Source organism: Pleurodeles waltl, chromosome 1_2, assembly GCF_031143425.1.
Source record: "Pleurodeles waltl isolate 20211129_DDA chromosome 1_2, aPleWal1.hap1.20221129, whole genome shotgun sequence".
Lineage (NCBI taxonomy): Eukaryota > Metazoa > Chordata > Amphibia > Caudata > Salamandridae > Pleurodeles > Pleurodeles waltl.
The window spans coordinates 168142679-168170481 of record NC_090437.1 but is presented as its reverse complement, the minus strand read 5'-3'; the positions used below and the strand labels follow the sequence as shown (position 1 = coordinate 168170481).

Below are 27803 nucleotides of genomic sequence, written 5' to 3'. Positions count from 1 at the left end.
GTAGATTAGCGGGATGGGAACTAACACTGGGTAGCGTATATGCACTTAACCAAGACCAACTGACCTTCCTCGCGGAGGGCGCGGAAAAAAAAATAATAATAAAAAAAAGTACATGCTTTGCTCCCGCGCCACGCTCCTCTCCCGTTGCTGCTGCAGGCACAGGCTCCCAGCCTGCCCTGCGCCAATCCTGACGCTGCTCAGAGCAGCGTCAGGATTGGCTGGGAGCACCCAGGCCGATTGGGAGCCTGTGCTGGGCTGGACAGAGCCCTTGCGCATGTGTGTTTGGCCGGCCCGAGACGGTTGGCCAAACACAAATGTGCTCTGAGGGGAGAGCAGAGTCCTCTCCCCTCAGCTCATCACCCCCAATGCCCCACCCCTTTTACATGGAAAGGATAATAAACAGAGTTCATTATCCTTTCCATGCAAAAGGATTTGCAACGGTTGCTGCAGGCAGGGGGGGCGACGCTCCTCTGCCCATATGGAGGAGCCGCCCCTGGCCAGATCATATCTGACCATAGCCCCCTGCTTCTGGGACTGCGACTCATGGACAGTAGACTGGTGATTCCCACCTGGTGTCTACAGCCGGTGACGTTAGAGGACTGCTCCTATGAAGAAACACTACACACAACAATCACTGACTATTTCACGGTGAATGACAGCACAGCGTCATCCGTACTTACACAGTGGGAGGCCTTTAAGGTGGTGGTCCGAGGTCATTGCATGGGACAAACCATAGATATTAGTAAGAAAATGGGGACGGAACTGCACACATTAGAAACCAAACTTCATTCACTAGGGAATATCCAGGGGGCAGACCCGCCCTCACATAGACTTTTTATTGACACAAAAGACCAGTATAACACCATATTAGAAAAACTAAGATGTCTTGACTACAAGACCTATATAGCCAAAATACATGACATAGAATGTAAATCAGGGTAGATGCTGGCCTGGCTTATTCACTTTGAACTGCACAGCACTCCGATTACACACCTAACAAAAGCTACTGGTGCACATATTTATACTCCAGGACAAATGTAATGATGAGTTCTGCAGTTACTACACAACATTATACGGCAGCCCAGAAATCCCCCAGATAGTGCACAAGACGAGTTTTTAAACCGCCTCACCCACCCAAAACTGGCGCAAGAGGCACAATGCAATATCGTAGGCCATGTGACAGTGCGAGAAATTAGACAAGCCATTATGGACATGGCCACAGGTAAAACCCTAGGGCCCGACGGACTCTTTGTGGAAATGTATATGAATTTTTCAGACCTTCTGGCCCTACGACTGGCAACCCTATATGCTGAATCATTGGAGAAAGGATATTTCCCAGACAGGATACGGAACATGACAATTATTTCCCTACCTAAGACCACCACTGCAGGTGCATCTGCCACTGCGTGCCGCCCCCTGTCTATGCTCAACACAGACTTCAAGAGATTGAGCAAGATATTAGCAACCAGACTCCTCTCCTACATGTAGACTCTAGTACACGAAGACCAACATGGCTTCCTACCACAACGTAACACACCTCTCAACCTTAGGAGACTGTACCACATTCTCTACCACATACATGTCCAGGACGCACCAGATGCGATGTGCTAACGTCAATAAACATTGAAAAGGCTTTCAACTTGCTTAGGTGGGACTTTCTGTTGAAAGTAATGCACCGGATAGGCATGGTGGAGGATAGGATAAGGTGAGTGGCTCTCCTGTATGCTGAACCGACAGCACGAGTGAAGACTTGGGACTTCTATCTCGATAGAGGCTCTCTTGCGCAAACTGATCTGTGATGGCCACTGCCATAGAGTATTGTTGTGAGTACTGAAACACACTTCTGCAGGGGGTGGCCTCAGCACCCCTGACTTTTAATTGTGCTATATGGAGGTGGAACTCCAGTGGGTGGCCAGGTGGTTGGATGGCATACACAGGGGCGCCTTAGACCTTCTTGGCCTAAAGCCACATCTGGGATTACTACTGGCTAGACTACTGCGCACATACTTACCAGTTGTGAAACCAGGTGTCTTGCTCAAAGTGGCACTTTACAGCTGGTGCTGTAGTAAAGTAAGTACACAGGGAGCGCCACTAAGTGCACCAAATCTACCACTGGTGGGATTGCCCCACAGTGTACCGGTAGACTTCTTTACCCTGACTCAATTGAGGAGCTGGACAGAGGCCAGGATAGTAACAGTGGGTGATTGATTTTCATCGGTTGTCCTTCTGCCACTAGATGACCTGATGAAGCAATATGCTCTGCCACATGGCCAAATTGTGATGTATGAGGCACTGATAGGGATGTACGCAGATCTGTGAGAATAGGGAAGAGAAGAGCCCTCGCAGCATGCAGTGTTTCAACTACTGCTTACCCTAGGTTCAGCAAGGTGGTAGGTGACATGACTCTACAGATATCTATTAGAAACAGATGGGAAACCCTTCTAAATCATGAAGTAACTGATGGAAACTGGGACAGGACTCTAGCCTACCCACTTAGAATCTCCTGTAATACGAGACTAAAATACATGCATTTCATCATATTACATATAGCGTATCTCACATCCCATATGCTGCATGAAATATTTGGTGGAGAACCTGGGATGTGCCCCAGATGCCACCTGCCAGACGCAGACTTTGCCCACATGATGTGGGATGCCTAACCCTACAGGTTTACTGGAATGCAGAGTTGCTCCACCTCAGTGAGACACTGGGTCGTCCCCTCCCCTTTATCCTAGAAATATGCCTGCTTGGAGAGTTCTCTAGACTCCATAAGCGCAAAATTGTCTCTAGATTCTTAGACCTGGCACTTGCGTTGGCTAGGCATAGAATCCCACTGCACTGGAAGTCTGGGGTGGGACCATCAATGGAAGCCGGGGCTAGAGCTGTCACCCTGTGGTCCAGAGCAGAGGAAAGCGTCTTGAAACGAGAAGATGCTTGTGGACTCCGTAGTCACCCTATGGCAGGCCTATGGACTGAGGTGCTAGAGACTGGGAGCACCCAAGGGAGGACACAGGGTCAGAACACAGTGAGTTAGACAGAGGGAATGTAGACACTTCTGCACCCAGCACATTCACCCTCCATCCCCTTAACATTAGTTGCGTCAGACACATAGACCAATGACAAGGTCAAGCACACATGAGAAATAGGCACACCCACAGCGACTCCCGATAGAATTACTCTTCAAGACATCCTCCAGCCGACCCCCTCAATGACTACCCATTGTTATATTTTCATTTTTCTTTAAATTTTCTCTGCTTTATTATTGTCTTCTCGCTCAGGATATTAACATAATATAGTTGTATACGATGGTTCTCTTGGTTCAAAGAGGCCCATTGTTCTGCAGGTCAAAGCCTGCACACACAGATAGAGGCATACCATATACCAAACAGGATACATAACAAGGTGCCAGACCACACAACTGGCCCCACATATGTAACCTTATGGAATTACTCTGAATAAGAAATGTTGGCCAGGAGAAACTGCAAAATGTATACTATCTAACTATTGCCTACTGCCAATGTGGATGCAAAAGGTTATATAATTATGCACTGTAAGATATGATGCAAAGAAAAAAACAAAAATACAATAAACATATATTTTTAAAAAACACAATAATGTAGCGCAACTCTTTACGCAGACATGACAAACTTTGCTTTTCACTGTATGGAGATGAGATCGCTTTCTGAAATTGATTGACTAAAAGCCAGCACTGAGTACAGTTCATTTCAGCCTCAAGGTTCAAATAATTGGGATAAAGAGTACCCTATAGTCGGAAATATTGAAACTCACGAAATAGGGCAAGGCAATCCTGAGGTCGAACAAACCCCTACTGCAGACACCAGAGACCCTACGCCAATTTCCTCACTTGCTCAGCCAGATCTTTCTAAGATGGAAATTAGTATCTGGCTTTCCTCCTGTGCCCAGAGTTCTGAAATCTGTATTGGGGGTGCAAATAAGGAGCGCAAGGCGATTGAGACCAATTTAGCCACAGATTTATTAGACCCCAGTAAACTTGGATATTCACCACCATCTCAGACACTCGAACTGCTCACGCCACCCCCCGATCTAGACGGGGCAAGAAATATATTGGGCAATACTGCAGTGGGAAATCCAAACGTGGCTGGTATAGATATGATTGAAAAGGGTATAAAACTTCCCCACGGTACTCCATTTGCAAGAGAGAACCCTGTGGCTGAAGCTCCCCAAGACAAAACAGATGGCCTAGATACCATCCTTAGTTGGAATATTGCAGGGTTGGAGAATAAAATGAACAACCCTGAATGGGGCAAATTCATAGACGAACATAAAATATGTATTTTCCAAGAAACATGGGCACTGGAGCCCAAATACAGAATTGGTTACAAAAGTTACTGGGTCCCAGCAACTAAGGTGAATTCAGGGAGACCCTCAGGTGGGCTGCTTATATGGCTTAGCTGTTCCTTTAAATGTCGGATTGAAACAATTGACTTGGGCTGCCCTGATTTAATGGGTTTATCAATACCATCCCTCAGTGAGAAACCACTTTTAATAATCAATATTTATACTAGGAGCCTGGGTAGCAAATATGAGTCCGACACATTGACTATTTTGGACAGCTTTCTTTCTTGTAAATCACCTTCCCACTTTATTCTTATTGCTGGAGATTTTAATGTCACTTTTGAACCCTACTTGCTGGCCCAGGAACTATACAAAGATGAAGACGCCTACTGGGGTATCCCTCAACTGGTATCAAGCAAAAGACCAAAAATAAATAGATTAACACATTAGGTTGTTGATATTACACTGGCACATGGCCTGCGGGCCTGCAATGGACGTTCCCGCTCGGACCCTAGTCTTCACCCTACATATAGGCGCGGGACACAGAAGAGCCAGATAGACTATATTTTGCTTGACATCCGCCTGTGGGGCTATATGGTTGACATGAACATTGTAGAACATGAGGAAAGTGACCATGAACCGTTGATTTTATTTCTTAGGAACCTACTACCCCTACTTGAAGTCTCCTGTTCCAAGACCCACGAACAACAGTTCACACTGACCAACAATAGACGAAATGTTAGATGGGAATCCCTGAGCACCGACACAGCCACCTTGGCATCTGTGTACAGGCAGTTGGCTGATCACATGGATTGTATATCTCAGCCTTTAGAAGATAGTGGTGGGCTTATAGCAGCCCACACACAATTTTTTAATTCTTTAAAAAATCTTTTTACTAAAGAGTCTGCAAAAGAAGTTAAAAAGAAGTGCAACGCAAGGTGGTTCAATGCCGCATGCAGGGAAGCACAGCACAAACTGCTGAGAGCTTTAAGAGGAGGCCAGTCAGATCATATAAGGGAAGCCAGGAAAGATTATAAACAGGAACAAAGTAGAGCCCGAAGGAGATGGGATGAATCTAGATGGGTTTCCCTCCTGGAGCCTGCTAAAATAAATGACACCTCGAAATTTTGGAAATTGGTGGCTGATGCCAGTGAAGAACCTAATTGTTCGCCTGGTGCCTCAATACTCCCTGTAGAGTGGACAGATCACTTCTCCCGATTATATTCTGGGATCACAGGTGTTACTACCAGGGAATTGACCCATACCATGATTACTGAGACCCCCAAAATTGAATTTACCCTGGCAGAAACCAAGGCTGCGATCGCTTCACTGAAATGGGGAAAGGCTCCCAGCTTTGATAAAATACCAGGCGATTTATACAAGACAAACCCAGATATATGGGCCCCATATCTGAACCTTATTTCCAATGTGGTAACTGCAGGAGCACCTGTCCCGAGCTCCTGGATGGGAGCAGAGATAGTTCCCATCTTTAAGAAAGGTAACCCCTCTAACCCTGTTAACTACCGCCCAATCTCCTTACTCGACAACTTCCAAAAACTTTTTGCAAAGCAAATTCTGTCCCGTCTAGAAGAATGGATTCTGGAAACCAATGCCATTTCTGATTTGCAAGCAGGGTTTAGGCCAGCAGTTAGTACCATAGATCAGGTGCTAAGATTTTTAGCAATAAAATGGAAGACTGTGGAAGTAGGAGGGGGCAACCTTTTTGTAGTTTTCATTGATCTTAGAGCCGCGTTTGATTTGGTCCCCAGAAACCAGTTATGGCTGACACTAGCCAACATGGGTGTCCCACACGGCCTCTTGAAACTTATCACCCGATTACACGAGAATACTTATGCACAAATCAGGAGCGGTAAGGATGGTGATCTAACAGAAGCAGTGGCTATTGAGAGGGGAGTCAGACAGGGGTGTGTTTTGGCCCCCACCCTTTTTCTTCTATACATAAACAATTGTATTAAGTATTTAGCAAATTGCACTAATGATTCCCCAAAGCTGGCCGGGACCAAAGTTCCATGCCTACTTTATGCAGATGACACTATCCTCCTGTCTAAATCATCCATGGGAATCCAGAATCTGGTTAACCAGTTCGGTGTATTCTGCAGAGATTACGGGTTAGACATAAATGTTAAGAAAACCAAACTCATCATATATAGTGCCCCGAACAAGAAGCTTAGAGCAAATATAAAGATGGATTCAATTCATCTGGAGAGGGTAATGGAATACGATTACCTGGGCATCAGACTATCCGATAAGGGCAGCTGGGATGCAGCTATAAGGAAAGGGGCACTAACAATCAGCCAAAGATGTGGAGTGATAGGACGTAAGGCTTGCACTGCAACAAGTCCCCCTCTGACCCTTATCTCTGAAATTTACAAAGCCCAAATCCGTGCCGCGGCCCTATATGGAGCGGAACTTTGGGGATCTTACAGACAACTGGATACACTTCAAATCAAAGAAAATAACTTCCTTAGACACATATCCAGACTAGGGAAGGGCACGCCGATGCTCCCCCTAAGACTGGACCTGGGTCTAAATAGTATTAAAGATACAGCATATTTAAGACCACTTCTGTACTGGGTCAGACTATGGAAAACGGATGAACTCGAACCCTTCAGGTCAGCAGTTAAAGAACTATTGCCACCTTGCTATGGATGGGAAAAAGTACGGTGGCTAAGGGAGATGAAAGCGGCTTGGGTCAAACTGAATTTATCCCATTATTGGGAGAATCCCGAGATGATTCCTGGTAACGCTAAACGCCTGACCAAAGACCGTTATTGGGAAAAAATCCATGAGGAATCTCTCGGCTTAATTGGGTTAGGCCGGCTGACAGCAGAGTTTCTGCTGGTCAAGCACGAACCTCTGCCTGAAAGCTTCCTGGATCTCCCTATACCAGCCCGTGCTCGCTCTTTGCTACTTCAGTTCAGATATGGAACATTGGCAGTCAACAGCTTCACGGCTTGCTGGTCGACCAATAGTTCTTTATCTGACAAATGCATAAACTGCCATCTATGCAAGGAAACTTCTGAGCATGTCCTATTTTTCTGTCCTCTGTACAAATGCCCTCGAGGGAAGTGGATTATCCCTCTGTGCAAAACACTGTTAACACAAAACCGAAACAGTGTATATAGAATATGCAAATATGACACTTCCATGCTGATAGTGAGTTCTGTTTCTAAATATTTGGCAGCAGCATGGAAAATCCGCAGTAGGATCATTACAGATCTTAATCCACCGGTCGAAGAACGGTCTAGAAGTTAGCGAACTACCACCCTGTTATATTAGTCTGGGATTTTAAATAAAACTATTAGTGCGACCCATCGAGGATATAAGACTGTATCCCCGAGCATGTTGTCTAGTGGGTTACCCCAATTGAAGTGACTTATAGCTCCCCATCATATATAATTTTACAAATGGCAAGATGCAATTTATTTGACCAACTTATCTAAGAGAACTGACTAACTTAGGGCTCCATTTTCCACTGGTTGACTTCTAACTTTTGCTAATAGGAGCTGTTGTATGTAGCTTTTATGTCTTATTTTATGTATAAACCTGTTTTAGAATGGTCTTTATGCTTTTAACAATTGATCAGTATTATTTTAGCATTTAGCGTCTTGCACAGGGTAAGATTCAGAGACTATTTTGAGAGTCTTGTCTTAATTATTTATGAAACTTTTTAATGTAATTTTACGAACCTTTTTTTTGTTTTTTTTTTATATATATATATAAGCGGTGTATTAATTGCTAATGTCTTTTTTCTATTTTTCTATTATGCAATGGTTTATGGCTTCTATCCTTTTGTATGTATGATCACTTTTTACTTCTCAAATGGTCCAAATCTGGACCGAATAAACTATTGATTGATTGATTGAGATTGTTGTTATACATGTGTTGTGCATTAAACTGTGCTTCTTGTTAAAAGTAGATTCATTTATATAAGGGAAAAATGTTTATTACTCCAAAAGATACATGTGTATATCAGACTAAGGACCTGATTTAGAACTCGACTGACAAGTTACTCTGTCACTAAAGTGACGGATATCCTGTCAGCTGAAATCTAAATCCAATTATGTCCTATGGGATTTAGATTTTGTCAGATGGGATATCTATCACCGGAATGACAGAGTAACCTGTACGACGAGTTCTAAATCGGGCCCTAAGTCTATATTGCTGCTTCTATGTACATATAGGTGCATATATAGAAGGGTTTATGTCTGCTATGAAAGCCTCAAGAAGTGTCATATGTACATATGTATGTTTTATTTGAAACCAAAAAAAATCCATACATTAATACAAGATGCATATCCGATCATATAAATATTGCTGCTTCTGTGTACATATGGGTATTTATATAGAGGGGTTTACTCCAGCCACTAAAATATTACCAAGTGTCATGTGTGTATATATGTATGATTCAATTTCAGTTTAGATATACAAAACATAATACACCAGCAGCCTTTATCCCACCCCTCCTCTCACTCTCACTCATCCCAAAACCTTTTGACTATTATGCACTCTCAAACATCCTTCTCAAACATTTGCCTCCTTTTTAGCCTTTGTAGTCATTTTACCCAACTAACAAGACCCCATGACCACTGCTTACACAAGCAAGTTACTACTTCCTCTTTTCAAATCTATTCCAGTCATTGTGTGCCTAGTCAAAATTTTACTAAACACTCACAAAATCAAGAACACGGGTCTTACAAAACTAATGCACAGGGTAAAAACACTTATTATTAATCTACTAACTATTACGCTCTAATCTTGAGTTCCAGGGTAGTGTGCTTCAACGCCTCATCAGGGGTAGTAAGCACTATATAAGTACAATTTAGAATTGCAATTACAATTAAACTTTTTTCTCCAGGATCCAGTTGCAATTTTTGATGTTGCTGCCTATTTTTCCGAAGAGGAGTGGAAGATGTTACACGAATGGCAGAAGGAACTTTACAAGAATGTGATGAATGAAATACATAGAGCCTTGATCTCTCTGGGTAAGTTCACCCAGCCTGCCGTCAAAGTGATGTTATACTTTTTGGTTAGGACCTGACCTGTTCCTAAGAGTTCCAGTTTTAAGGTTCTCTAACAATTTATAGTCTTTGGTATCTTCAAGGTAAGGTAATACTTATTCTCTAAAAACAAAGGAAGTCTTTCTGCAGATGTGCACAAATTCAAAATAGAAAGTGAAAAATAATATGTATTGCATTGTGGAATGCTCATTCACAAGGCCACTCATCTCAAGACCCCTCCTTACCTTGAAGCAAGAATTATCTTCTATTGTAAACTCTGGCTTTTAACTCTTCCCAAGTGCTAAAACAGATTCTCTGGCGCAGCTTCCATTCTCTGGAACTCTCTGGAGTTCCCCTTACCTGTTAATCACAACTCACCCTCATCATTTCACCCTTGGGAATCCACTAAAGACGGATTTGTTCCCATCTTCACCTCAACTAACTCTTTCCCAAACACCCGATGGTCTCTTTGTGCCTCCTACTTGTTTATGATCTGATCCTCCTCTTTCCTTTGACATTATATCTACTTGGTTATTTGAAAATTGCACTTTATACTTTTCTGATTTATGTGTGCTATAGGAAAGCTTAAATAAATAAAATAATGTAGTATTTATTTGTAAAGCACACCTACAATAGTGTCTTAGTGCTGAGTAACATATTCATTGTTACCTAACATAGCTGTAATCATATTATTGCCCTAAAGTGAACGAAAGACCGAGTAGACCTAGATTAAAACTTGTTACAATCTATTGAACATTGATCTCTGTAGTGTGTGCATTAGTCTACTAAGTCAGTTGACACAGCAAGCCGAATACTTTTCAGTGATTAAAGGTGCAAACACATTGTTACAGAACATTAGTGAATCGTCCTGAAGTCCTGTCGTGGCTCCCCTGCTTTGTGACTACTGTGCCAGTCATTAATATGTTATCAAAGCCTGTTACCTGCAGGGAAAAGCAAAGAAAACTTCTAGAAACCATACAGATGATAAAATAAAGACTGCCGAATAACATGTGACTAACTCTGGCCCAGCTCTACAGCTTTACAGGCCTTTCAACAAATGTACCTCTAGGACGGTGTGGGTCAGTGATTTTCTAGGTAGAGCAAGTACAAACTAGAAACTACAAACCTGTGACAGGCTTCTAATTTCAGGTAAATGGGTGCAGGCAAAAGCAGTCATGCTCATAATATTACATAATCTGCCAAATAATTTCCAAAGATCAAATCGAACCATGACAGCTAAGCAGGCCAATTGATGCAGCATGGTATATAGTGATTGCCATGTCTTGAACACTTTAATTAGAGAATCCTTAAAATGTAGGGGACTTAGAAGTCCTGCACAGTTGCTTGAGCATTGGACTTTTGCGCATCGAAGGTTCACAATTTAAAGTCTGTTATTGTTTTATGGCGATTGTAAGGTCCAACAATTTGCGAACGCTCAGTGTTTTTTAATTTCATGTTGTGAGCTCATGGGTCCTGCTACATTCAGGCCTTTCCTAAACTCTCACCCAGGCACATATGCTGACTGTGCATTACCTATGGATTTCAGAAAGGAGTTGTCTGAGCTTCAGACATTAAAAAATCCAAGAGTCGCAGATACCCCTCCAGTCTCATTCCCCGTCACCTTCCAACCTCAATCTCTGGCATGGCAAACCTTCTCCTCCCATCTGCCAAACCACTTGCTGTCTTAAAAATGTTTCCCGGGCGGGGATTGTGGGTTTGCATGCAATGAAGTGAGGCGCGTCTCTCTGTGTCTTTGGATTCCCGTTCATCGCTCCAGCTTATTCTCAGCACCTGGACAAGGGGAAACTGGCTCCGGCAGGAGTAGCAGGCTCCAGACACCCGGGGTGGGGTGAGCTAAATTCCACCTGACAGGCCTCTTCGCGACCCTGGGACGGCAGAGCCACTGTATCGGAACTACCATCTTTGCCCCTTGCGCTCTGTGCCTTCCAGCACTCGGGCAGAGGTGCAGTGGAAAAGCTAAGTTCAAGAGGCCCAAAATCACAAACTGATTCTGCACTTCCCCGGCCCTGGGGCGCATAACGGGTGGCATCCATGCAGGAGCTGCTTCCATTTTGCTTGAGAACACACTGCGGCCTGGGGGCATCAAGGCTGCAACGCCACAGCATATCGCCAGGTTGGGGATCTCAAAAGCAGCTCAAAAAACAAGCCTGTGCACTGCCTTGCCATCTGCTCTAGTGACGTCCCGGGGATGCCGTGAGGACCTACCTCTCCCCTTTTTTTCTTTTTATTTAACACAAGCTTTATTCGGTCGTAAACCATCAAAGCAAGAAGAAAACCCATAATTCATATAAATACATGTACAGTAAAATCCATAAAAAATAAGTAACAACAATAAAAACATCATTCATTATTAACAATACGAAACAATAAAATCTATCAGCGCATTACCCAGAGCATACCTAAATTCAAACTACAGAAGTTTTAAAAAAATGCATTTGTATATACCAAGCGGCCTCAAGAAACTTGCTAACTGTATGAATCAGAGTAACAGAAGTATCGCTCTTTAAAATCCTTAGAACTGTGATAAATTGCCTAAAACCCAACTTCTGACAAGCTGGGCGGATCCACTTGGGACGAGGAAGGGTGTATGCTGAACAGAAGAACATAAAATGTTCAACTTTTTCTGGAACAGTTTTATAACATGGGCATAATCTAGTTTCCGTCGATAGCCTCCAGCTATTAACAAAAGCCAGTAGTGGTAAACACCCATAACGGAAACAAACATACAAACTGTTCCTCAAAATATTGAGGATCAGATCTAAAAAGGACTCAAACTCAGGGTACCATTTAAAACCAAGAAAGGTATTGGTCAATCGTCCATGTGATAAACCAAGGATGTAATTATTTCTGACTTGAGACCAATATGCTTTTTTCCAAAACAATTTATAGGCCGTCTCTAAATCCTGTGGGTTGTCCCAATAATTCCTAAGGCCCAGGGTACAAAACCATTCGAAAACATGCCTGAACCATGGGATTGATGTCACATTGGGTCTGTTTAAAAGATCAGATCAGAAAGAGAATCCCTGTAGCTAACTAGGTGGGGAGTCGTCCAAATTCTTACCCAAAAGATTAGTGGTTTCAAAGCTATCACGTCAGAGATGCGATTGAAACCAAGATCCAAAAAAATGGGTATCAAGGGGGTACTGCCCGGGCACATGAGTAATGCTCTGGCAAAATTGCCCCCAGAGGAGCCCCAGCTTGACTGATAGTACATCTCTTAGCTGAACGAGATCTAGGTACCATTAATTTGGTCTTATCAGCATTTAGCTCCAGCCCATAATCATTGCAGAAGGTCGTGAACTTATCCACCAGGATCTGGAGACCAGGAGACAGATGTGGTCTTAGAAATAAGGAGAGAGTCATCTGCAAAACACAATATAGGAATCGTCTGATTATTCAAGGATGGAGCATCGTTTTGGCAAAAGAACACAGCTTGTACCACCCCATTTATATATAAAGTAAATAAAGTGGGTACCAAAACACACCGTTGACGAACCCCATGTTGAATAGCAATACGGTCTGTCAATTCACCCTGGTTGCCCCACCTCACCTGAGCATATGTGTCCTCATGTAATCTTTGTAAGAGGTGGATTATGTTTGGTGGAGTACCAATTTTGTATAAAACATCCCATAATTTCCTTCTAGGGACCATGTCAAACGCAGACCGTAGGTCTACGAAGGCAACATACAATTTTTGTTTGGCAAGCGTTACATATTTCCAATATAGGAAGGCCAACCTGAGAACCTGATCCATAGTGCTAGTTTTGGGGCGAAAGCCTGCCTGAAATGGGGACATCACATAGCAGGAATCAACCCAATCTGTAAGCCTTCCCAAAAGTTGTTTATCAATTTTTTTTTGAAGATTATCAATAAGGCTAATCGGTCTATAGTTGCCAGGTGAACTCACCACTCCCTTTTTATAGATAGGAACTATTTTGAATCCGTTCCACGTACTGGGTATTAAGCCCCCGCTGCTATTGCGTTGCATAACATGTTTATATAACTAGACCAAATCACTGGCTCAGAATTATATAGGTACCCTGGTATCTTCTCTGGGCCAGGAGCTTTGGAGGATTTCAAAGAATTAATTGCAGCTAATGTCTCCTCTAAGGTAAAGACTATATAGTAATCTTGTTTACACGCGTCCATCCCCAGATTGCGGAATGTTGAATTCACTACAGCAAGCTGTTGGGAATGGAAATTACAAGATGGATCACATGGCATAGCATAAAGTTTAAAAAAATGATTGACCCAGCTCTCAGGTTGAATGTGTGTGCAAATTATATTCTTGCCCCCTCTCTGTCTATCAGATAGTACTTTCTAAAAGGACGTTATTATTCAGTCTGGCAGCATTCAGTAAGTTCTGTTAAGTTAATTAGTCCTGACTTTTTTTGGCCTGTGCTATGGCTTTATAATAGGCTTATCTGGCTGTTCTAATCGCCCCCTAAGAGCGGGACATAAGAGCTTGTTTCAATAGGTGTTTGGCCTTTGAACAATCTGTGTTCAACCATTCTTTATTCTTTGATGTGTGGGCAAATGATTTAGTGGAAGTTCTTTTGTAAAAAAAAAAAAAAAGTTGTAGTTTATATATCAATACCTCATGGATGGTAAGAATTGGAATATCAGCAACCTTGTGTCCCTCATAATCTGCCATAACACCAATGAACAATTTATAAATCTCCCTGGTCGTATATGGGTTGGACAGAACGTTTGGCCAGCTAACACCGGTAAGACTACTGTTCAATTGTGGCTCGGGGACAGCAGTATGATGGGTATTCAGAGCCCTCCTGAAATCAACACTACATAAATTAAGAAGCAGAGGATTATGATCACTATCATGGCGGAATTCCACTTTCATATCTTCCACCGTTGGCCATAACCTGACTTCCAGTATAAAATAATCAATAATACTAGACGATTCCCCTCGTTTAAAGGTAAATGCAATGTCTGGATTGGAAGATGTTCGACCATTACAGGCCCTTAGACCATACTTGAGACACAATGAAGTCAGCTGTAAAGCCACACAAGAACGACTACAAAATTGCTCATTAACCAAACGAGGAATACCCCATTGCTCGTCCTCTTCATCAGCTAGGTCACTACTTAAATAGGAGAGTTAGAATGTGCAGTTCTTATCTCCTGCAACCACTACCTTAGTATTAGGTGGCAGGGTATCTAAATATTCAAATAACTCAGTTATAGTCTGAGATTCCGGTACCTGCGGCACAGACCTTGTGTAAAAGTTAATTATCACAATCTTAAGACCTCTGTTGAGTGCCAGCTGCACACCTTACAAATCCAGGGAATCAATTTTTAAAAGCGAGTGGCTGCACTGTAATCTCTTATTAAGAAGTACCAATAAACCTCCTTTGGCAGGACCACCATTTCAATCTGCAGGTGAGGCCATCACTTGGTAAGGTAGGAACCCATCCAGGCAAACAGGGTCCATAGCCCATGTTTCCTGGAATAAGCATATATCCTGTTTCTTTATATAATTAGCCCAATCAGGATCCAACAATTTCCTCCCCAGCCCAGCCAAATTCCAAGACATAATAGAAAGTTCAGCTTTGGTTTCCGTATCGTTAAGCTCAAGGCCTTGAACTTCCCCATGGTCATCAGACTCAATACTCAAAACCTCAAACCAAACCGCCAGACCCCTACTAGGAGCGACCCAGTCGGAGCCAGGACCCTGGGCTTCCCCATGACCGACAGAGTTATTAGACACCCCCAGCCCACCCACCGAGCTCCAGTGTTATTATCTTGGTATCGGTGGATAGTCAGTCAGTACCCTGAATTAAATCCAAGTTATTTCCTGTCGGAATCAGATCACGTCTGCGGCTGATGTTAGCCTTCCTGCCATTTGCATCTTCATAATTTGTGAGTGGGCCTACAGAGGGTGGAGAGGATTTGAGTCTAATACCAACTTCACTGGACTCTCTAAAATTACAAGTATGCAGTTTGAAGTCAATAGGATTATTCACTAACAACCTGTCCACAAAACGAATAGAGATAAAATCAAATTTCGATCCAGGCTAACAACGTCGGTCCACCTCCACAATATCTGTACGGATAACAGAAAGACATTTCCGCTGGACTCTCAACCAATATATAACCTTGTTTAACCGGGAATCCTGAGTTTCCACAAACCCTTTAGACATTTTAGGTACTTTAACCAAAAACAATGTCTCTCCTTGGTTCCCAGAAGTTTGGACCTGCTTCTTGGGTGCAGCCCATTTCATCCCAACCGACTGTGAAGCATCATAAGGTAATTTTGAACGATGAGTTGAAGTGGTTGCTCCACTCAGAACCTGTAGGCCAGTTTCCCCTAATTGGTCCTTATTGTTATCATTAGATGTAATTTTACAAAAACTGCCAAGTCTTCTAGAACCCTGATCCTTAACATTGGTCACACGTTTATGCTGATTGACCTCAGGAAAAGCCTGTCGCCCTTCAATATGTGGAGCTGGTGGAATAGAGGTAGAAATAAAACTCGGCTGTAGAGATTGATTATCTACTTGAAGCCGAGGGTTAAATTCAGCTGCAATAGTGGATGTGCCTCTCGTAAAAGAATAAGGTGCATCCAATCTTGATCGAGGACAGTTAAAACCACATGCCATCCTGGGATCCCTCATCAATAATTTGGTCAGTGACAGCACCAAATTCTTCACCTCATCTAATTTATGGTGAACAGAGGACAGGTCAAGGTTGTCATGTGGTCTCAACAAACTGTCCAAGGCCGGAGGTGGATTAGTACCAACACTGCCTTTCATGCATGACCCGGTATATTTATGTGTAATAACATTACAGAGTCCTTCATCATTCCCCAGGGTCCCAAACTGATTAGAACATGAAATCATAGGTATTATCACAACCTCAGGGCTCAGGGGTAGACGCGGGGCCTCGTCCTCTACTGGGAGGTCACCTGTAATGTTCACCACTGTATCCCACCCACCACAGGGTATTAGGGGTGATTCCAACGCAGTTGTTGCAATAGTCCTTTTTGGTACAATATCCTTGGCGGAGTTTGGTTGCCGTAGTTTTTTCTTAAATATGTCTGGTATTTTTGTACCAGGGGGACCCTGTTGTAAAAGTAAAGAGTTGGAGTTATCTCTTAATGTAGCCTCCACTTCTTCTATTAGGATATCTGTGTCTTCTAGGGAATGGCTTCCTTGGTTAGGTATAATACTTGTTTTATTTGTGAGCCGTTTCCTAGATTTCTTTGGCCCACTGGCATATGTGGGAATATCCACAGCCTTTTGTTTTCCCAGCTAAACATTGCACGATAGCAAACAACAGGGTATATAATCAAACTAATCAGTCTCAGAATAATAAGTTCCCAACTTACTTCTTAGATGATAATGACGCCCAGCCCAGCCTCTGTCAGGCGATGATGGGCGCGCACTCTGCATGAGGGAAGCGGCACTTAATAGCGCAAGTCCAGCCGCAAGTGTACCTGGGTCAGATCTCCAGGGCCCCCAACTGCTGGCACCAGCGCGTCCCGGCCTGTGTGAAAGAAGCATCGCTTAATAGCGCAGGTCCAGCCGCAACTGTACCTGGGGGATGTTGTCCCACCCCAGGTCAGCTCTCCAGGGCCCCCAAACTGCCGGCACCAGCGCGTCCCGCGCTGCGTGAGGGATGCAGCACTTAATAGCGCAAACCAAGCCGCAAGTATACCTGGGGGATGTAGTCCCACACCAGGTCAGATCTCCAGGGCCCCAAAAATGCCAGCACCAGCACGTCGCCAAAGTTTTTTAATGCACTTTCACCGCTGGCATAGACTGAAACAAACGGCTTACTGAAACCACTGAACAAAACAGGAGCAGCCTTGGGAGTTGCAAAACGGAAAGTTTGAAATGACCAGGGAAACAGACTCGAGGTGCAATCGGCGTGGGAGGGAGGTGTAATTATGCCCCCTTCTCCTCCAAAGTGTGAGGCTCACCTGACTTCAACGCAGCTCTCTCCCCTGTCAGAAGCAAACTCCCATAAACCTGCCATCTTCCAGGGAGGACAGTGGTGACAGAAGACATGCCGAGGAACGGAAACAACTGCAGGGAGTCAGGGGAGGCCTCAGTCAGGTTCCATGCTGCAGTGACGGGCACAGGGGACGAGCAGAGACGGCCCAGGTGAGTGCACAGTGGTGGAGTGGATTTGGGGTGCGAAAGGCCCTTGGAGAGCGGGGTGAGAACGGGGATAGCCACTTCCTGGTCCTGGACAGGCGCAAGAGCGCTCACACCTGCGGCGGCTTCCACAGCGGCTCCCAGCACTGCTGCCCTCCCGCACTGGCTGCTGCCGTGGAAAGACGGGCCCACCGTCCTGTACTCTATCGCACTGCCAGCCTCAACCGATACCACTTATGCAGCCGTTTTCCCGGCCGTCTTGCTTACAGGCATTATTGTTCCTCCTTTGAACCGAGTGCTCAGTGACACCTGCATGTGGATTACATGGGGCCTGACGGGGCTCAGTCAGAGTCCGAATGTCTGTTTGCTCTCCCCTTCATTCTTGGCCCCCATCGGAAGATCACCTTGGGGCCTAGCTGCAACCTTGATCACATGCTGAGTCAGGGCTTAGGCCCTGGGCTGCCTGGAAATTTGGAGCACCTTGCATTTGGCGAACAGGTGGACAGAGGGACTTCATGTCGGCGAGCTACAGCTTCTTATTTTGTGCCCCATTTTGAGTATGCAGGACTTGGGATCTAGGAGGTGAATGAATAGAGGGTGTCCCCCAACAAATCCTTCTGGCTCTTAACTCCAGTCAGCAGTCTTCCAATCACAGCTGTGTAGTCCCATAATGCTTAGCTGCATGCAGGGGATCACCTCTTGGGTCTTGGCTCACTGCCCATGAATTTGACCTTCCCTACACCCCCTGTTTGAAGATGCCTGCTGATAATTGATTTGTAATTCACTGGCAAGGAACTGTCAAACTGTGTTCCCCTACCAATCACTGGGGTCTCCTTCAACTTGCTCCTGGACCCTGACACTCCTCGAGGGAACCTTCTGTCTCTTTCACTCTGCGTACAGGATTGGGGCTCCAGATGCAGCTTCTCAACACTATTGCGCCAGCCTTTCACTGGGCCTTTTACAATCTCCTCCGCCCCCACAACCATTGAGGGCCCTGTGTTGCTTTGCCATGTCACGTGGTAAATCTGCGCAGGGCACAGGTCGCCAGTCTACAGACAACCCTGTCACCTCCCTGTGACTGAAAACATCCCCCAACTCTGGTCCCCCTTGATGCTTTTGCAGAGGCCGTGTCAGACAACGCTCTTGAAGTGCCCATAACACAAGCCTACATGGGAAGTTTTCTACAGGAGATCAGAACTGACATTGGCTCTCTCAAATCAGATGTCAAGTTCTGCAGCCATGACCTCAAACGAGAGCTCACCGAGCTCAGGGGTAGTGGGGGCAAGTGGATGACCTGGAACATACAGTTGATGCTCAATCAAGGAACATGAAGCTTTGTGGGGCAGGATGACGATCCTGAAAGAGCAACAGATTGCGCTGCAACTGAAGCAGGAGGATTTGGAAAACAGAAGCAGGAGAAACAACATACGCATCGGAGGCGTTGCCAGAGGGCACCAACATCATGGACTATAATGCTTACCTGCGTGCAATCCAAAGGGACCGATGACGGTTCTCCTCTGGCACTTGATAGAGCCCACTGAGTGGCCCCTGCACCGGGGCACCCTGACTCCACCCCAGAGATCCTCACGCGGGTGCACTTCTTCACTGAAAAGGAAGCTATCCTACAAGCAGCAAGAACCAAGGCAGGCCTGGTCTTCCAGGACCCCACCATGCATCTCTTACAGGATACTCTGCGAGAACGCAGGGACCTCAAACATGTTACCAACAAACTGAGGGACCCCAAAATCTGTTACCAATGGGGCCACCCTTTTTCCATTATCTTCACATGGGAGAGCAAGCGTGGATCCTCTGTTCCCTAAAGGAAGCCAAGCAACTCTTGAATATAGGAACTGACTCACCAGAGGGTGGCTGAACCCTGTCTTAATCACCCTCCTGAAGTACCTTGAAACCTGGCTGGATCACAATGAAATCTCAATGTCCCAATAAACATAATAGAGATCTTGCCGCCTGAGAAACCAAAAGAAAACATCATCCAGCACCTGCGTAACCTGGAGAGGAGTGTCTTCCCCACCCAGTCAACCTCTGTTTCGGTCAAAAACAACAGGTATTTCTCACTCACATTCTGCCATGGACTACGTTCTACTTTGCCTTCCAGGCCCAGATGGATGGACATCTGGCTGCGCGGGCAAGTCTCAGGGAACAAGCCTCAACAGCACTGATATGGAACTCCCATTTCTACCGCTGCGCCCCTTAGACTGCTCAGGATTAGACCTGTGGTGACCGCCCTAGCTTGACTCGACAACCATGCTTTTCAGGAATGCTTCTAACCACCTCTGGAATGCTTCTTGTCCTGGTCTCCTCTGGTTGCATGTATCTGGGGCCTTTGGGACCTTTGGCAACCACTACACCCCCCCTGGATTCAGCCCTTGTGAGAGTGACTTCTCTAGAATGACCTGTGCACAGGTGTGTTGGCAGTTCCTAGACCTGAATGGAGAGGAAGGGCTTATTCTCCCCACTGTGCTTTTTTATGATATTGTGCCCTTATATTTGCTCCTCGTATGTCTTCTTGATCAAAATACACTCGCCTCCTTGGCCCCGGAGTTGGAATGTGCCCTTCCGATAGATACATGGGGCACCCTTAGCTGCTTCCTGAGGACCCCATCCGATCCTAATTATTATGGCTAGCATCCATTCCGTCAACCTACTATCCCTCAATGGATGGGATTTAAATGTGCCCAACAAACGTCACCAGATATGGAGCTACCTCCTCCTACAGGACCCTGATGTTATCTTTCTTATAGGAAACCCACCTCCTATGCCACAACACCCCTTGCATGTCCCAGCCCAAATATCCCTTCTGCTGCTGGGCACACCACATCTAAAACAGCAGGTGTTGCAATCATGTGTAAAGCTGCCTTCTGCTCTAAGGTTCTGAAGGTTGTGAGGGACCACAAAGGTCGCTTCTTAAAACTTACAGTTAAGCGGAGACCTCAGGCCGTCACCCTCCTGAACATCTATGCTCCCAGTCAAGCCCAAAACATGTACATTAGGGATGTTCTTCGTGACTAGGTATCACACGAAGGAAGAGATATGGTGTTGGGGGGTACTTCAACCTGGTGCGGGACCCTGAAATAGACCGCAGCTCTACCTCCTTCCAGGGAACAGGGAAGATGTCTGCCGCCATAAAACAGGATCTCACAGACCTAGAGCTAGGGTACACATGGCGGTATACGCACCCTGATAGTCAAGACTATTCTTTCTATTCACTCGTACACACCTCTTACTCCTGTATCGATTACTTTTTCCTTTCCCATACACTGCTGTGTGACCTTCATTCCACCTGCATCTGACATCTCCATCTCAGACCATGCCCACTTAAAGATAACGTTGGCTAGATTGGGGGACCCTACTCACACCCGCTCTTGATGGTGCCACTTCCCCAATTACTTAGAGACCCAGTTGATGTCACTGAGATCCAAAAAGGGATCTCTGCTTACTTTGCCATTAACGCTCATCCTGAGACCTCAGGAGACATGCCCTGGGACAGTTTCAGAGCCACCATACAGAGATTTATCTCTTTTATTGCCATTGTCCGTACTTGGAAAGCTAGATTAGTCAAATCAGTCTTAACAGCAGACATCAAAAACCTGGAACGTCAAGACCACTCTGCCCCATTTAGACGCAGCAAACAACAACTGGCCTTGCTAATCGGGCAACTGATCGCATATCATACGAACAAGGCTGAGTGCTCTTTGCTGGCCTTGAAGCAAAGATGCTATGAAGAGGGGGACAGAGGGGGACAAGGTGGGGATGCTACTTGCACGTAAGCTCTGCCAACAGACTGCTCGTGCCCACAGATGCAAGATCAAATTTGCAGATGGGACCTTGCCTACCAATGAACCGGCCAAGCAACAAGTGTTCCACTAATTTTATCAATCTCTCTATAAGGCTGATCATACATCTCAGGCGACCATAGACTCCTACCTGAGGGAATGCTCATGGGATCCCCTAGACCCTCAACATTTGGAACCCTTAGAAGCCCCTTGTCACTCTGGTTGAATTGCAGAGAGCTCTCAGGGAATTACATACTAGCAAAGCTCCAGTCCTGGATGGTCTCCCTGTGACATTCTATTGCAAGTTTCTTCCACAACTTCAGGACCACCTGCTCTCCGTATCCTACACATTCACAACGGACACCAGCCTTACCTTCAGTATGACAGCAGCGGAAATAGTGCCCACTCTTAAGCCTGGTAAGCATCCCTCTCTGTGCATCCTACCCCCCATAGCTCTTTTGAATACAGACACCAAAATCTACACAAAGATCTTGGCAAATAGATTGGGACCGTACCTCCATGACCTAATTGACCCAGATCAAGTTAGCTTTATCTGACACAGACAGGGAGCAGACAACATCAGCCAGGTTGCCCACCTAGTTGAAAAAGCCAACCACGACAATATACCGGCCTGTCTAATCTCGCCAGGCACAGAAAAGGCCTTTGACCAGGTCAGCTGACCCCTCCTGCAGGATGTCCTTCTTAAGATTGGTCTCAAACAGGGCATGATCTCCAAAATAATGACGTCTTATGAATCTCCCTTGGCCATGATCCGTGTTAATGGGCCTCCCATCCACCTGGAGAGAGGCACCAGGCAGGGCTGCCCCCTCTCACCTTTGCTTTTTGCCCTGGCGGTTGAACCCCTAGCTATCACTATCTGCTGAGCAGTGGAAATCGCGAGCATCTCCTTTGGAGGGCTCAAGCATACGATTACCTTATTTACAGATGATCTCCTGCTCACACTCACTCAACCTGCCACCTCACTACCAGCCCTGGTAGACGTTTTGACTGCCTTTGAAGGGGTCTCTGGTTTTAAAATCAATCTGGCAAAATCCCAGGCCTTGAATCTAATAATTCCTGAAATGGCTCTTCCTACCCTGAATTCTCTCAAACCTTTCTAGTGGGCTCTGTGCTCAATTAGGTACTTAGGTCTCAATCTCACCAGTTCCCTAAAGTCATGGACACAGGCTAAATGGCCAGAGTTTTGGCTCTCAGTTCTTGAAGATTTATGCAGACGGGAGCTCCCTCAGGTATCATGGCTGGGGCGCCCTAATGCTGTTAAAATGTCTATATTGCCGAAATCCTCTATTTATTTCAGACATTAACCACTCCTATCCTTCAGGACGCTATTCTTCATCTTCAGAGGGGCCTCTGTACCTTCATTTGGGGATGGAAGTGCCTATGATTCTCAAATCCATACTGATGCTTCCTAGAGATCGGGGGCCTGGCATGTCCCAACCTCATTGAATACTACTGGGTGGCCCATCTGCGTTATATTTCGGAAAAGCATTGGTTCCATATGGACCGGGCGGTGGCATGGCTTCCTAAACATTCTAGACCGTGGAGCACATATATAGCTACCCCTACCAAAACGGTCCTTGTCATGTGGGACAAAATAGACCTCAAAAGGGGACTGACCGCCTTCCCCTCCCCGAATACCCCACTTGCCAGTAGCCCAGAGTTTACACCAGATCTGCATCCCCACTCATTCCCAGCCTGGAGGGAGGGAGACTGTTGCACTGTCCGAGACCTCTTTGAGGGAGAAAAAATTAAAACATTTTGACTAGTGCAAATAAGATTTTCAGATAACCAGAATCGGCCAGATTGCAATATTATCAGCTAAGACATTGAGCACTCTTTTTTTCCCCCCATACTCGGGGGCAACACTCGGGGGCAACACAGTAGTTTACTCCCTTTGATACACTAGTTCGCTCTTTTAATGGGACAAAGGGGTTAATTTTGCACACTTAACAGGTGATCCAACACTCAGTGCCTAAACGACCACACGTGTGCCAATCCCAGTTGCCAATCCCAGTTGGAAACTGACACCCCAGAGGGGATCTTCCAGAAATAAGGGGAGCAATTGTGGAAAGACATACCTAAATTATATAAGAGCAGTTCCCAGCAGGAAAATGCATATAAACTGACAACATACGGTTTCTCTTAGGATGTTAGCTTCCTCCATGCTGACCACCGCAAACTGACAGAAAGGGAGGAGGAAACTGAATCTTCAGTTGATGCCATGAGACCCACCAAGGAGCTGCAGACCCAGATGAAACTCCTCAGTGCAGAGGTAACAGCGACTCTGCACAGCAGGGTGGAAGATGTAGAGTGGCACTCTAGGTGCAACAATATTTGCTTCATGGGTTTCCCTGAGTCAGTAGTGGGGCAATGAACGGAGCTTTTCATAGGGAAATGTCAGATGGGCAATGTGGTGAAGTGCCAAAATTCTTCTCAATCGAAAGGGCACAGTGCTCCACCAGGAGCTTCACCACGCCCTATAATTGCATGTCTCCTTAATTATTGTGATCAAGACCTGATCCTACAGCGCTCCTAAGCTCCAGGGCCGTGGTAATTTGAAGATGCTTCTATCACCGCATACTCCTGAGTTCACAGTGGAGGTGCAACGGCTACGGGGCGCCTATGCCAAGATTAAACAACGTCTCCGCGACCAGAACATTAAATATGCCCTGATGTTTTCTGTGAAGATCTGGGTCATAGAAAGCGAGACAACCCACAATTTCTCAATATTAAATGACGTCTGGACATGGATGCATGGCAAAGGAATACCCCAGCCCTCGATAATGGCTGTCACCTCGCGCCCGCTGCCGCAATCAATCAAAGACCAAACCTACCAAATCCCAGGCAGCAGAGGAGTGAGCCAAGGTACTGCAGGAAACCACCTAATACACCACAAACCCCTTAGCAATACTTAGAGAGAGACGCCCCTCTCACTCTGGCTCAGATGCAGGGAGCTGTTGTACATCATCAGCAGACACAACTAAAGGCCGAGATATTACTCCCATACAGCTGATGATCTCGGAGTATTGACCATTGAACCACTCACAATTGTTACTTACAGCTAATGACTTTTTGCATCATTAGTGCACAGGTTCCGGTTATCTGTTCTACACTGCCGGCCCCTGTCCTACCAATCCCATCATTGTTGCACATTGAAGATGTACCTACTAGTTGCTGTCTTCATCCCCCATTGTGGTATAAGAGGTTTTGGGATGTGTGGCTGGTCTCTGAGCTGTCAAATTACTACGACCCCATATGTGTGGGTCCTTTTAGCTTTTCCAAAGGGGACTGGATGCAGAACCATTCGTTAGAGGTCAAAGCTTTGAGTTAAGGCACGCCCGCCAAGACTCTTCCACATGGACATGTTTTATGCCAAGTTGTGGGTTTGGGGTATTTGGCGGAAGACTCATGTCACCTGCCTTAAGGGGTTTTGCCTAGTATTATTATGTTTGTTAATTTCAGTTTGTTTATGCAGTGCCGTAATGTTTGGTTGGGGGAGGGGAGAATGGGTTCACCACAGGGAAATACTTGTCATGCATGCATGCAAAATGCAGGGGAGGTGGGTGGACACTGTCATGTTTGTGTAGCTTGAGATGGAAACTCTGCTATGCTTTCAGTTACGAGGGCACACACTAGTGCACACTCCTCACTACACTATGCTGATATGTAAAGTGCGCAGCATGGCAATGCCAACTAAGCACTTCTGAATTAATGCGTGTCTTAAGCACCACTGTGCGCATTTCGCTATCTTACAAGAGACCCACCTTACAGAAACAGAGCGCCAAAAACTCCAATCCAAATGGTGTGGGCAGGTATACGACACATACTTATTGACGTTCACCCGAGGAGTGTTAATATGGATGGCTCCGGGGGGGGGTCCCTTATGTCATGAAGCATTATAATGCAGACACTGGGGGTCAATACGTTGTACTCAAAGGACTTTTGGACGGGACACCTTTGACAATGGTAGGAGTCTACGCACCCAATCATAACTAGGGAGAATGCCTCATATGCTCGCACTTACACTTTTTCATGACCCGATGGCCCCCTGCCTGTCGGGGGAAGACCTAAATTGTGTTAAATGTAGAACTTGATCAGTCTGTTCCCCCACTGCATGGAGCACCGAGTAGATGAGCATCCCATTGTTTTGGTTCCTGGCTCATGAACAGTGGTCTCCACGACTTATGGCGTATCAGTCATCCTTTAGGCCGCGAGTAGTTCTTCCTTTCCCTCGTCCATGACATTCACACCGGGATAGATTTGATCCCGGGCTCCGCCTACCTGTGTGTCAATGTCTCATGGCTACCTGGGAAGTGAGAAGCGTAATGCACACAGAATTGATGTCACTGAAAAAGGAGCTATGCCCCTTGGAGAGGGCAGTCGCGGCCTGGATGGCTGAGCCTGCTCGCCTCCGAAAGACATACAGGGAAGTGGAAATGGGTTTAAGTAGACATGACTATAAATATTACTTGATTAGATTACATGCTGAGGACGACCACTCGGAGAGACTACTGGAATGGCTAGTTCACAAAGAACATCAGCACACCCCGATTGGAGCTAATTAATTGGATGATGGATCACTGGCCACCATGCAAACCACCATTAACGCCATCCATGACTATTACCGCACACTGTACACCGCAAATCTGGCTTCCATCCCCGAGCAGATGGAGGCATTCCTGGGGGATCTCTGACCCAACTTTCCCCATTACAGGCAGCTGACCTTTACAAGCTTGTTCAACTCAAAGAATTACGAGCAGCCATTGCTCAGATAGTGCTGAACAAAAGACCGGGCACAGATGGACTGCAGATTAAGTATTACACCACATACTCCGCGATCCTTGCCTAGCCGCTGTTGGAAGTGTTCAATGAGGCACGGGCATGTGGTGAACTCACAGCAAGAGGCATTAATAGTAGTCTTACCCAAGCCGGGGTGCGATCCAGTGGATGTGTGCTCATAAAGACCACTATCCCGCCTTAATCTTGACTGTAAGGTACTAGGTAAGATCCTCACAGACAGACTCCTTCCCTGGATTAGGGTGCTAGTTCATGAAGACCAGTATGGATTCGTCCCGGCTCGCAGTACTTTTCTTAACATCAGACTGCTTCTGCAAATTATCCACTATACCCAACAAGCCGCATATCACCAAGTTGCTGTGTCATTAGATATTGAAAAAAAATGTGATACTCCTAGATGGGAGTTTCTGCTTGCAATCCTACGTCATATGGACCTGGGTTTCTTGTAGTGAATTTGCACTTTATGCTCCAACACGATGTCCAAAGTAAAAAAAAACAGGTCAACTGATATCCAACAGTTTCCCAATCTCCAGGGTTACTAGGCAAGGCTGTCTGTTCTAGCTGTTACTCGTCACGATTGCTATGGAGCCTCTTGACTGCTGCCTACGTTTGCACACTGAGAGATGATGGGGTGTGGATTTGAGAACTGGATATGCATCATATTGCGTCACTTTACGTTGAAGATTCACTGGTATACTTAAGAAATAGCAAGACCTCCTTACAAGAACTGATGGCTCTCCTGGACACCTTTGGAGGCGTCACAGGTCTTCGGTGAATTGTCAAAGCCCTACTTGTTTCTCCTTAGCTAGCTCCCTGTACCCCTCACGGCTGCTCTTCTGCACCATCACCTGCAATGGTGCCATGAATCCTTCAAGTATTTAGGCATATAAATCTACCACTACGCGGATACCCTTAAAGATGGCAACCTAGGCCGCTCTATTTGTGGAACGCTCCTCTTCTGGTGCTCCCTGGCACTATCTCCATCAAGACGCGTGGCAATAGCTAAGATATTGATAGTTTCTAGGTTGTTGTACTTCTTTGCCACACTGCCACTAGTGATTCCCAGGAGTATTTTTTAGGAACTGATTGTCTTGCTATTGGTGCTGATGTGGGGGAAAGACTGACGTTGCATAGCCCTAGCTATCAAACAACACCCGCTCCTGGAGCGAGGTATAGGCACACCCAAGCTTCGAGCTTTGCTATCCTGCTATGCAACTACAGTGGCCCCTAAGCTGGCTCCGTGAGTCCCCCAGTGCAGAAAGGGATATAGTACGTGCAAGGTTGGGCATGACCAGTGTGTACACTTAGCTGTCTGAACGCATGCGTCCTCCACTTAAACAAGCTAACTTGATGATGATGGCCCAAGCGTGTTGGCACCGATTTGTACAGGTCAAGTCTTCCACCCCACCCCCCCAATATGATTCCCATAACGCAGGTACCGGGCAAAGATGGTGACGATAGGGACTTTTTCAGTTAAGGATCTTTTAAGTCCTATGCTGACATTATGGATGCTTTTTCCTTGGGCCCAGGTAATTTCTTAACATATCATACCATTCATGAATTGGTGTGAGACACTTGGGGTACCAGCGATGTGGAAACACTGCAGTCAGCCATCCTCCACATTCTATCGGGTCTTCGCCAGAAGCAAGCCATTTCACTATTATACGAAGCCTTAACCATGGGCACTAACGTGACCATGGTGGGAGCGCTCAACA

At 45.6% G+C, this 27803-nt stretch overlaps 1 protein-coding gene across 2 annotated transcripts in view; it reads left to right on the top strand.

The window, feature by feature from the left end:
* LOC138298754 (zinc finger protein 34-like) overlaps window positions 1–27803 on the top strand; it is a 298592-nt gene that overhangs the window by 37337 nt on the left and 233452 nt on the right. For both annotated transcript variants that reach the window (XM_069236900.1, XM_069236899.1), the window contains exon 2: window positions 9197–9323. In XM_069236900.1, the coding sequence (XP_069093001.1) occupies window positions 9197–9323 (127 nt within the window). The remainder of the gene's footprint in view (window positions 1–9196; window positions 9324–27803) is intronic.